Source organism: Acanthochromis polyacanthus, chromosome 1, assembly GCF_021347895.1.
Source record: "Acanthochromis polyacanthus isolate Apoly-LR-REF ecotype Palm Island chromosome 1, KAUST_Apoly_ChrSc, whole genome shotgun sequence".
NCBI classification, from domain to species: domain Eukaryota; kingdom Metazoa; phylum Chordata; class Actinopteri; family Pomacentridae; genus Acanthochromis; species Acanthochromis polyacanthus.
The window spans coordinates 56,450,811-56,463,525 of record NC_067113.1 but is presented as its reverse complement, the minus strand read 5'-3'; the positions used below and the strand labels follow the sequence as shown (position 1 = coordinate 56,463,525).

Sequence of the window (12,715 nt, the reverse complement as noted above, 5' to 3'; positions counted from 1 at the left end):
GAAATGTTGTATGATCTAAGTGCCCTGAGGCACAGTATCTACCTAGGAATGATTTTTCATTCTCCTCCACTCCTAATCCGATCCGTGCAGTATACGAGGATAAAATAAATGTGGGCCATGCCAGAAACGGTCTTAATATTTTGTTTCGGAGGTCACAGGAGTGAGATATAAGGCACACACATCTCCCTCTACCTCCTTATTGATTCCACGGCCATCCAATCACTATGAAATAGAGCGAGAGCGGTGAGGCATGTAGAAAGTGTCAAATCACCTACTTTCTTATTCCCGCACAGACGGCAGAGAAAATCCTTGAGTGAGAAGGTCGGGCAGCTCACCCTGACCCCCGAACTCTCCGAGGACAGGAGAAGAAAATGAGAAAACGCAATTAAGGCTGATGGGAAGTCTCACAGTGACCTCATGTGGCGGCAGTGAGGTACTGCAGCTTTAAAAAGAAGGAGACAAGAGGCACACAAAATACCTTAAATTCATTTACTTAAATTAAAAAATGTACATCACATTATCCTTTACAATAGACATGTCTTTTAAAAACTCAGTGGTTTGTTTTTCTTCACTGTACAGTAATTTGTATACAAATTCCTCTTTGACAAAAAGAAAAAGAAAAAAACAAAAAGAAAGGAGGAAGCCATTATAGCCACTGTCACAGATGACAAATTAATTACTCACTGTAATGACTGCAGTGTTTCCCAGTAACACTTAGGCTTTAATTTGCAATTAACTGACCAAATATTATGAGAGCTGTCACGGTCCACAAAACAGGAGCCGAATCTGTTTAATTCACTGCAGTCGTCACGTCACATTCAGGCTGTTTCCTTTTGACTTTGTCCTAAATGAGCTCCGGGACAGTGAAGTTCTGCACAAACGCTTTCAGAAATCCACTTCTACGCACAGTAAGAGGAAGTACACACTCAATACTACAGCGAGGACACCAGCTGGAGGGACCTTGACGAGACAACACCACTGTTTTCTGAGAGCAGCGAAAGCCTCACACTGTTCTGTCTGAGAAAGCACGCAGCATGCGCAGCTAACCATTCCAAACTTCAAAGGAATATCTTAACATTTTCAGAAAATGCACTTAATTGCTTTCTTGCCCAGAGTCAGATGAGAAGATTAATGAAAATGTCATGTTTGTATGTACAAGAGTCACCCAGGTCAGGATGTAAATAGACATAGATCGAATTTCGAGAAGATGTTTCACCTCTTAGCGGGAATTTAAGCTCTGTGCTGTCGTTAGCGCCACGACAGATCACATGTGAGTCTTTTGGGTTAATTATATGCATGAGTTAATCACATAAAGAATGCAGCTGAGAGGCTAACCTTACAGGGTTTTAATTTCTAACTGAAAGCAGGTGCTGCAGCCTGGACTGTTGGTGCAAAGTTAGCTTAGAAAAGTCTTTAAACTCGTGAAGTGATTCCTACTTTCCAGCCTGTTAGCTTATAGCATAGCAGAAAACAACAGAAGCGGCTAATGTGGCTCTGTTTAAAGGCAACAGAAGTCCCAGTTAGGGCTGCATGATACATCGTTTTTGCGTCAACGCTGCAATCTACAAATGCAACAAGTGTGATGTGAAAAAAAAATACGTTACAGAAAGAACCCTCATGCAGTTCTTATTTTTCGTCACTTATCTACAAGAGAAGTGTCTGATAGAATAGAACTGACCCTAATTTGAGCTAAATTTGTAAGACAGATTTGGTCATTTACATGTGCACAGCAAAACGAGTGAAGGAGTAAAGCGATCCGGTTGCTAAAATGAGATGCAAAGTCAGCTTTATGTAATTATTTCAGCAGCAGAAAGGATGATGATCAAAAACGGGGACTCTGTTGAAGCATCTTGCAACTATAGGAAGAAACAATTTGATGGAACATTTAAATCACCACCACAAACCTTCAAAGCAAAACACAATTTTGTCAAATTACACCTGATGAGAAAGATTGAAAACTGGTTTAGTTTTTATTTTCAATGCAGATGCACTCGTCTACAGAACCACCCCATTATTCTAGAAGGATTAAATCTTTCAAAATAGTAATATTCAAGTCATCTGATGGAAAGTACTGTTTTTTCACATTACAATGTTTATTCTGTAGAAAAAAATATCACTTTTCCCCTCAATATCGTGCAGCTCTAGTCACCATAAAATTAACAGTTGCATCAATCTTCTCATTTAACTCTCAGTAAGAAAGCAAGAAGTGTTTCTACAAGCCATGTGCATCACTTTAAAACTGCGGGAATCAAACTTTTGCTCCATTTCTGCAGCTTTTCCAAAAGTTTCATCCTGTCACTGGACTGTCAAAAACACTGATGTTGTCGTGTCTCTGCTCTGCATAAAGAATGCAAGTCTGGTGTTTATTTCCACTAAAATAGAACAAAAATGTTGGATATGACAGTTTACATGCGGTTTAAAATACTGCTCTTGTTGTCACTATGGTTTTCCTATTGGTCAGCAGAGACGGTCACATGAGCGGTGTGGAGCCAATGAGAGCGGAGACATTCATTCAGAAACAGCAGTCCAGTCTTCATAACTCCAGACTCAAAGGAATTCAAACTGGGTACTTAAAAAAAAAACCGAACAAAACATTTTTACAACCTTCTGTAAACATGAGCGTAGGCAGAATATGGCAGACAGAAAATCAAAAGTTTGGCAAAAAAAAGAAGAAAAAAACAACAACCCTAGACGTTTAGAGCATGATACATTCTGTGCTTTATCTGAGTGACGGCCGTGTTCCAGTCGATCGTCAGAGTTAACAGATTACAAAAAAAGGCTTCAGGTAAAAGCATTAAGACTACGACGAGCCATCCAATCACACAGTGAGACAGCGTTTAATCATTGATTTCACCTGATCTAAGTATTCGACAGGTTTTTCCCCCCGATCATGGATCAAATTTATTCCTCAACAAAAATAGAAATCCATGTCTGGGAAAGCAGCCTGTTCACAACAGGCTCAAATCATACGAATGGATGTGAATGAAAAATATCCATCCTTTAATTAGTTTCAACTAAAAATAACCAGAATGTCTGAACCGGTCCGTTGCATCGGTGGCAACTTCATATCCAGCTGATTCATAATGATGACAAGAGGACTTGTATAGATCGAAGAGAAGCCTTGACATTTTAAGGGCAGTTAACAGAAATGATCCTTCTTGAGGTGGTCGGTGAGTAAAACCAGACTAGAGTCAAAGTCAAATGTCAAGGTTTCCCCTTTTTTAACAGTGTTTCTGTAAGATTTACAAGGAAACTAAAGCTTGTGCTGCTGGGCGTTCGGTAGATAGGAGTTACTCTACTGACTAAAAAAAACATCCAAAGAGAAATCGTGACCTTCCGGTCCTGCATCTTGTCTTCATTAGTCTCACAAAAAACACAATAAAGTGTCTGATGTAGTTTGGCATTACAATTTTCTACGTATCGAGCCGTTCCGCAAGAACAAAGACCAGCTTTGTTGTGGTGAGCGGCGTCTAAAATAAAGTGACGCTGAAATATTCTAGACCTTTGTCCGCTTACTCCATAGACTACCAAAAAACACAAAAAAAGCGCCTACATTTAGATGATCTGGAAGCGCTGCGGCGTTACAGAAAGAATCAAATAATTAGGCAGCTCGTAAATCCTGAATCTATATTTCTGCTTATGTAACCTCAAAAAACCTGACCTTTCTGAGCACTTCTCACCCAGTTAGAATATTTGCTGTATTTCTGCTCTGGCCTTGGATGATCAGGGCTTTTTTTTTTTTTTTTTCCCCATCCTCTCAAACGTCTGAAGCGCCTCTATGGGCCAGATGGTGGCTACATTTCATTTTAAAGTACTTTTTCTTCCTTTCTGGTCAGTGTGAAGGTTGTCTGCTTTGAACTCAGCGTGCTCAGCCTGAATTGTGCTGCACTCAGACCAGAAAGTCTCGAGTAGTCAGACAGAAGAGACACACCGTTTAAGTGGGAGAAACTGTTGTCAGCACTGACCAGCTGAAGTAGCGTTTGAAATCTATTCACTACCTCCAAAACGTCAACAACTCCACTTGTAGTAAAGTGCGGGGAGAACACCAGCGATTGGAAAATGAAAAATCTCTCGACTTATGTACAGATTGTGCCTCGAAATAGTTATGTTCTCTCGCTGCGTTGCGTTTCTAAGCAGCCGTCAGTGTTGTGCTCTCCTTTTTACCACCGTCCAAAAAAGGCTGATTGTTACAAAGACAAAAAAAAAAAAAAAATGAAGGCATTTTTTTTTAGTTCACTGCACGATTCACGAACACGGAAGCAGCGAATGTTTCTTCTGTTATTTTGAGACTGTCGCTGCTGAAATGCGTCTCAAAAGAGGAGGAGGAACAAAAAACAAACTAGACAGCAACAATGTAAACTAACAGAAAGGCTGTGTGTCAGTCAAATCTGACGTTTTCACAGCTAAGAATACACATTTAAAAAGAAAAAAACAACACTCACTGACCACTCACACGCTCCTACAGGTTTTGTCGGGCACCGGTCGGCCACTTTAAATATTTCGATGGTTGCCGTGAATCATAAAACTAAAACTTGCGTGTTTGTTCCTACACATGGCTGGCAGTTCAAACTTTTTTTTAAACCTGCTTTTTTTGTTTTGTTTTTATTGATATTCTTTTTACATCCAGGTCGAGCGCTTCTTAAAATCTTCCGACCACAGCAGACGTCACGCCACTGAGGAAAAAACAAAAACTAAACCCCCCCCAAAAAAGCCACTTGATGCAGTTTAAGACCTTTAACACACACACACACACTCACACATGCAAACACAGAAACAAGTAAGTCAGGAAACCAGTGGGCTTGTTGGTTGGTCAGTGAGGCGGGAGGAGAACCAGCCTCCTCCACCGGCCTTCTGCTGATTGATAAAAACCACACTGGTCCTCGCTTCTCGGTTAGAAAATGTTGTCCGACGCCTACGAGGAGTGTGACTAAACGCCCACGAATCTCCTCCGCCGCGGCCCAAATTGGGGAAATCCGCCAATCACAACCGGACCGTCAGAAGGTGAGGAGGAGGCTCAAGCTCAGCGGGAGAGTGTGGAGTTTGAGTATCTTCAGTCCAGATGAAGCTCAGCGGGATGTCGGCCTCAGATTTCAGCCCCAGTGAGGAGGTGTGTTGCTGGGATGGAGGACGTTCAGAGCTCAGCGCTGGCCGGTGGTTTGGTGGTCGTCATGATCTTCATGTACTGGGTGAAGATGGCCTCGAAGGCCTCGTCTCTGTGGATCATGGCACCAAACACCAGTGGCTGGAGGGGAGACAGATGCAATCATTAGATGAGGTTTTTGCCCCAATTAAAGCTGCATTGGATCAATAAACAAAACTAGAAAAACCACTACGACCAGGAGGAATGTTCTCATTAGTTTGTTATATTTGCACAATTACAGTTCTAAAACATATTGATTGGTGTCCAAAATTATAATGATAAAATCTATTTATAAAGCATCTTTCACAAAGAGTTGTAAGCGCTATACAATAAAAACAACCAGAATTTTAGGTGTAACGAGGTTAAATAATTAAAAATAAATAACACAAATGCCATCTAATAACCTTCTGAACCCCAAAACCGACCAGTGGGTTACAAAGGCAAGTTTGTTTTTGTAAATCATAAAAATTACATCATTTACTAGATGAAAATACTGTAAAAACAGAGTCTTAGTCAGATTTCACTCAGGAAAAACAACGAAATCTAAGCTAAAAATCTTGATATTTAATCAAAATCACTTTATTCTACACGTCCAATTAAAGTCATGAGACAAATAATCTATACCATGTAAAGTCATGATATTTTCTGCTATTGGTAACATTTATGGGCATTCGTAAAAATTATAGACATGTTTATTCCAGGTCAATCGAAAACTTTCGTTTCTTCTTTTCTTTTTTAGCTAATTTATGTTCTTGCATTATAAGTTTGGCGTATGAAACGGACATTACTGAGTTCTCTATACTTCAACTCCTGGTTCTTCTGTTGTAGGTGCAGGACTTAATATTGTAGTGAAAAGGAGTGTTAAGAAAAACCAAAAATGATTTTAAGAAGAGAAATAAAAGTCCAACAGGGAGTCCCACAGCTGACAGGCCCGGTCAGCTTTGGTGACAAGAATTATTAACACTTAGTCAAGTCCTGTCAGAGGATCTCAAACAACTAAAGGCTCAGAGGGAGACTATTCGAGGTTTGACAAAATGTTCTTTCATGTGCCGAGACAAACAGCCCTGCTTCCAGCTTTGAGATGATGCATTTGTCAGATAATGAAATGGTTTATAAAAACTAATGAATTTTCTCAACTCATTAAGAAACAATTAATCATTTTATTTACCTAAAAAAAGACACCTAATTGTGGCTGCATGGTAGCCTAGCCATGCTAGATCCCATGTTTCTGACGGCACAAGGGTCTAGGCATGCTCGACAGGGAGGGAGGCGGGCTAAAAGGTTGTCTATCAAATCCCTCTGCAGCAATTGGGTAGGTATACAACCAATCAACGCAACGAATAGGCTGACGTAGTTCCGAGAGCACCGGCGGATTGTGGCTAAGTCCCATTAGCTTCCCAACCAGCGGAGCCGCGGAGCCAACTGGTATATTAAGGATTTGCCATATCCCGTCGGCATAAGTCCAAATACGTCTTTCTTCTCAATGAAACACTTCAGTGTCGTCCTTTGTTTATCTTTCAAGTTGAATTTTAGCTTCAAATCTTTAAGGGCTGTGGCCAAAGCAGAGTCGAAAGATAACTGTTTATTGTGCGCCGGTTGTTTCTGTCAGAATCGTCGCGCCTCTGTCGTCACTTCGTTACGCCCGCCTTCTGACTCTACACTTCATGGTGATTGGTCCGGTCAGTTTTAGGAGAATCCAACCTTGAGCCTTATGGAGGGTAACTAGACCCACCCTGGCAGAGAATTAAATTCGTTGCCGTGGGTTGTCTAGCGCGGCTAGGCTAGCTGCATGGGAATTTGACAGCAACTTTGTTCTCTGGTGAGTAATTGCAGCACACAGCAGTGATTCATAAAAACAATAACTTACTCTGAAACTGCTGCAAATAATCACTACAACTGTTACCTCAAATAATAACTAAGAATAATTAAGCAAAAATAAACACACTAATCACACGTTTGAATATCTGACACCCTGAAGATTTCTATAGTACCTTGTGTTTCCACTTGGGGCTGCCAATGTGCAAAGCTTCACTAGTTCAAATTTCTGATGATTAAAAACCAAATTCAAACTATATGCTTATCTTTCTGTATGTGTAGTTACACACTGTACAGAATACATTATTAATATTAACTTTTGTTTTAGTTCCAATCTAACCACTGCTCTTGAACATGCTTCTCTTCTTTATGTACTTCAGTGAGACAAAATGTTCACAGATTCTATCAGTTAGATCCTGCTTATTCTCAATAAATTACACATTAATTGAAAAGCCTATTGAAAACCCCCAACAGTTCATATCTGAACTTTTTCGGCATTATAAAATATTAACGAAAATGAAAAGTAGTGCTGGAGGGTTACTGATGACATTCATGTAGCTGATGGAAAGAACCAACCACATTTACAGGAGGTAACAACAAACCCAAGGCTGGAACTTTTCTAAGTGTGTCGCAGTTCATCATAAAACCGTCAGACGTGGTAAACACTTACAGCAGACACTACGCAAATTCTCTGCATAAATTAAAGCTTCCAGTCTACAGTGTCTGTGATTTAAAACACTCTTTATGAACTTAGTAAAGCAAACTTGGCCTGCTTGTGCTACAGTCTGTACCTTCTGAGTGGAGGGAGTCGCTATGGAGATGCCCATCCCACTTCCTGGGAGGACTGACAACACTTTGTACTGTGGAAGAGAAAAGAAGACATTACTAGTTTCACAACATGTCATCATGAATGTACATGTAACTACATTTAAATCCACAAAAAATACCAACGATTTAGTGAAAACATACAAACCGTTCAGATATTACTCCTCTGAACCCCAAAACACACTGCCAGGTTTGAAAGGCATGTTTTTTTTTTAAAGGCAAAATTTGTCACAAATGGAAACTTTAAAAAAAAAGTAACTTTATGACTGTTGTTGAACTAATCATGTGTCCATTTTGCTTGTGTCTGGGGAAAAATAAACAAATCTAAGCTTAAAATAGGACTGTATTTCAGCAAAATCACTATTCTACACGTGTCTTTTGTTTTAAATCATTGAAAATAACCCATTTTCTATAAGATTCTGTGGGAAATTAAAAATTCTGCTCCCTTTTGCAAAACTGTGAAGCCATTAGTGACTCTGCTGCAACCAACAGTCATGTGACCAAAATTGAGTTTTAAAAAGCCTGGGAATTGCTTGGGGTTCACACAGTTTAGGTACACATGTTTAGTTGCATAATAATTCACTGACAGGAGCGTATTTAAGTCTTGTGCTCATGATTTACTGCGATTACCTTCTGTATGTCGGTGATGTCCACCAGCTTGATGACTTTATTCTTCTTGGAGGAGCTGGATCTGGAGCTGGAGCTCTCAAAGCACAAGTAGCTGAAGGAGAGAAAGAGACCTCAGTGAAAGAGTCATCACAAAAACAAGGGCAGCAAAACAGACGACAAACTCAATGGACTTCTTGTCAGTCATATTCAACAAAGTGAAAAGGTTTGAAGAGGAGACATATTCTCAGGAGGACTGCTGTCCTGCTCGATGTACTGTCAACTGACTGATGGATACTTAGGAGAGAAGTTGCGGTATAAAATGGCAACCACTCCCTGGCTGTAGGAGAGAAGAGGAACTCCGATAAAATATGCTCTCCTGAGAGACAGATGTTCCACTTACTTCTCTGTGACGTAAAGCACTCCGTTCCTGATGTAGTCTGTGGGCATCTTCCTGTCTCGGTTTATTAAACAACACCTCCAGCCGTTTTCACACACTGGGAACACACACAAGCTGATTTTAGCTCACAATTTCAGGTTGCACTGACGTCAAACTAGGAATTATTCGACATGGAAACAGGTCTAATCTTTCTTTATTAAGCTGTAGTAAGTCTCCTTACCCGCCAGAGGGCGCTCCGACTCCGGCAGGTTGAAGATCTCATGAAAGGCTCCCTTTTTGGTGCTGTGAGAACGACCCGTTTCCTCCTCTCTGCTCACCCCACATGGGACTGTGGCGAGGCTGCTTCGCGAAACCACCGGCTGAACCTGGAGAAAGACGAAAAACGAAGACGGGAGGAAGACAAAAAAAGAGAAGGAAACAGAACGACAGGACAGAGGTGGGGAAAAAAGGCAGCAAAATGAAGACAGCGTGGAAGAAAAGAAGAGGATGTGATGATGAGTGAACATATGAGGAGGGAAAAGGGGGAAATATTTTGCATTACTGTCAACATCTGTGCACATTTGCTTGAATTACAGCTTCAGAACCAAGTGGCCAAACTTAAAACAGCTCCTCCACTTTTCAATATTGCATTTAGTGCATCGCTGCGTGTGCACTTCTTTGCTGCAGGCTCAGGTGTGACGTGCAAAGCAGATAGTGAGGCCACAATTCAATCATTCATTCATTCAATCAGCATCTGCTACAGTTCAGACAGTCAGCAGACCAACAATACTTGTTAGTTTGAGAGAAATGCTGATCTTTTTTTTACAATCCATACTTGGAGGGATTATTATCTTGATCAGGCCTGCATAAATATTTGTTAAAAACAGTTGAAGGCAATCAAGCAACATTATAAACACTAACAGCAGCTACACTTGGGGTTAATTACTTTGTCTAATGGGAAGAGGAAGGATTTAATGAGCTAACATGAAATTACATCGATCAAGGGTCTGTTCTATGTGCAGATTAGCTACTCGGTAAACACGCTGCTACTTCTCACAGAGCATTGATGTCAATGGATCAAAAATGTCTCTTGTTAAATCGAGTACATACAGACGAAACAATTCACTGTAATGTTACAAAGCACAAAGGGAGGATTTGAAAATGCACACTATGTGCTGTTATGACATTTTGATCCATTCTAAGTCCTAAGGTGTGTTATGCATCGCACACAGGCTTTGAGGTGAGCTGGCAGCACACCCAGGCACAGTACAGGAACCAAAGGGAGACACACCAGAGCCCCTACCTTCTCACTGGCAGACAGCTGAGAGGGAGAAACGACAGAGTAAACCTGTGACTGAGGCCATTCATGTCAGACACACACTTTGCGGTATCCACACAATGAGAGGAGACAGTGGAGGGGCGATATTTTGATATTTTATAGATGTCTTTGTTCTCTGTGCTCCACCACAGGAGGTCAGTGGGAGGTGGACTGACACTTCAGTGGGGGGACGACATGAAAGACTGAACCCGACCTGCAGTTGATGGATGGTCTCTCTAAAGTAATCTGCCACTCAGGCATTAATATATTGTGCATCTAACATCTAAGTGTCCATCATGTGTTGAATGGATTTTTTTTTAAAAAGGTTGGCTTCTTTGTTGAAGTAGTTCATTGCACTTTTCTATGGAAATAACCTGAATTCACGAAAGCTATTCTGCAGTCAAGGCTACGGTTTAATCTCCAGAGGACCTCGAAGGCACCACTGCAGTAGCTGCTTAAGGTTTTGTGATGCAACTGCAAAGCTTCTGTATGTATGAATGTGGTCGAGGTTTTAGGTTAGAAATAGGGACAGCTTAACCCTCTAAACCCCATGTAGTTTCTGCTCCCGTCACATATTTTTTTCCCTTACTATGAGCTCATTTTTCACTCAGATGTAAAGTTGTGCATCTCTGTGGAAGCAGTACAACCATGGCCAGAAATAGAGACAACTCAATGAAGTGCAAAGTAACAAAGCTGAAATGTCAGAAATCATTAAAAAAAAGTCGAATTTCTTCAAATATTTATTCAAAAATGTAGAACCAATATACGCAACGTGTTTCTTAGTGTGTATCAGTGTTAATATTGGGAAAATGGTGACTCTACATACCATAAATGCTGTACTACTTGCATTGTTTTTATTTTTGGTGTGTTTCTATAATTCGTTTCTACTCTGACTAAACCTAGCCTGTAGTTCGGCCCAGTTTAGCCAAAAACTCAGAACTTTTGTCATGTAGTTGTTGGTTGCAGTTGAGACTCTTAGAAATTCTAAGCTGCACCACCTGTTACCAGAAAGCACTTATGAAATAGCCCGGTGTATCAAGATAAGGCAAAGAAATCATAAAGTAAATGCAACCACAGAGCCAGAACCAGTGAATTTATAGAACATTACATCCAAATACCCTTCATAGAAAAGCTGCTTTTTTAGCGTTGGGTTCAAGTGTAGTCGGTGGTTGTTAAGTGTTGCCACAAGGCCTGAAAAGTCAGACCATATCCAAGTCTGGAGCTGCTTTCAGGTGACAGCTCTTTATGAACTTTTTGATCGGTCTTAGAAAGCCTAATGAGTCAGTAAAATTTCTTATTTTTTTACTGAATGAACTAAGGACAAATTATTTATTTTTGGCAAATTTTGAGACATGTAGAATAAAATATTTAATCAGATACCACAATTTGATGCTGAGACTTGGTTAGATTTTCTGAATGAACGGCCTGTCGTAATTCAACAAGTCCCTCTGTTCTGAGCTTCTGGCTTTGATAAATGTTACACTATTGGCAATTTTGTAAACAAAACATGCCTTTCAAACCCAACCCAACAGGTTTGGGGGTTCAGAGGGTTAAGCAAAGACTTGGAGTAGCAGAAATATTCTTTCTCACTTGTGATATATTTAGTCTTACAGGGTTCAGTCTAAGTCATCATCTGTATCATTTCAGAGTTAGTTTAGGAAAGCAGTATCTTGCAAGAGGAGGCAGTGACTGAGGAAGATGTGCATGTGTTTCTGCTGCCTTACCCGTCGCGATACGTTGGCGTTTGTCCTCTCTTTGAGCTGTGGGTCGGTAGGAAGGCTGTTCCACACGATGTAGGGCGTGTCGTACTTGTCCCGAAGCTTTGGACAGCTCTTAAACAGGAAGTCTATGATGAAGAACTTGATACCGGCGTACAGGCCTGCAGAGAGGAGAAACAGACACGGGTGTGAAAAAAGAAAAAAAGAAAGGAAAATACTGCTACAAAGGAAGAAGTTTTCAACAAAATTATCCTCAGTGGAGTTAGTGGAAAAACTGATTAAATCATTTCCTACTTTTAAAGTCCTTTAATTTTTAGTTCAAGGCTGTCACTTTAAATGTCAGTATCACAAACTGAACCCTTCACATCATTCAGAATCTTTTATATGATTTCAATAGATTCACGTTTCAATATTTTATCACATATTCATAAAGCCAGTAACCCTGGATACTGACACTTATTCATATTTGTCAATTAGTTTTGCTAAACGTGTCATTTTTTTGTTTTAATTTTGTATTATTCCTGGAACATTCCTCAGTAAGAGTCAATCCCTGCTTGATGAGGTTATTTTCAGCTAACATGACTGGCTGGAGCAAGTAATATTCATAATGTTCATGAAAAAATATCCACGTCATAGAATTGTTATTTCTCCACATGGACTTACACAACTTGTCACATCCATGTGTACTAGCATTTTTCTGATCTATTTACCACAAGTGTAGCACAGTAGTTAGCTCGCTACGCAGCAAAACGAAGACTATTTTTAATCCAGGCTCTGACTGTTTCATTGTTTTTCATATTTCACCAATATGATTCACAGAGAACATCTGAGCTGTAGTAGGAGTTGAGAGGACTGGAAGCAGGTTGACATTTAAAGCCAAATCATATCTTTGAAGTTGAACCACCACACTGATG

General features: G+C 40.3%; 1 protein-coding gene across 3 annotated transcripts in view; it reads right to left on the bottom strand.

The window, feature by feature from the left end:
- Positions 1-475: 475 nt before the first annotated feature.
- The window catches only part of gramd4a (GRAM domain containing 4a), a 59,768-nt gene continuing 47,528 nt past the window's right edge, over positions 476-12,715 (bottom strand). For all 3 annotated transcript variants that reach the window (XM_022193887.2, XM_051946316.1, XM_022193888.2), the window contains 6 exons: positions 11,808-11,962; positions 9,007-9,151; positions 8,790-8,883; positions 8,411-8,501; positions 7,747-7,815; positions 476-5,242 (listed from right to left, as the gene is read on the bottom strand). In XM_022193887.2, coding sequence (XP_022049579.1) covers positions 5,132-5,242; positions 7,747-7,815; positions 8,411-8,501; positions 8,790-8,883; positions 9,007-9,151; positions 11,808-11,962 — 665 coding nt within the window. In that variant the 3' untranslated portion in view covers positions 476-5,131. The remainder of the gene's footprint in view (positions 5,243-7,746; positions 7,816-8,410; positions 8,502-8,789; positions 8,884-9,006; positions 9,152-11,807; positions 11,963-12,715) is intronic.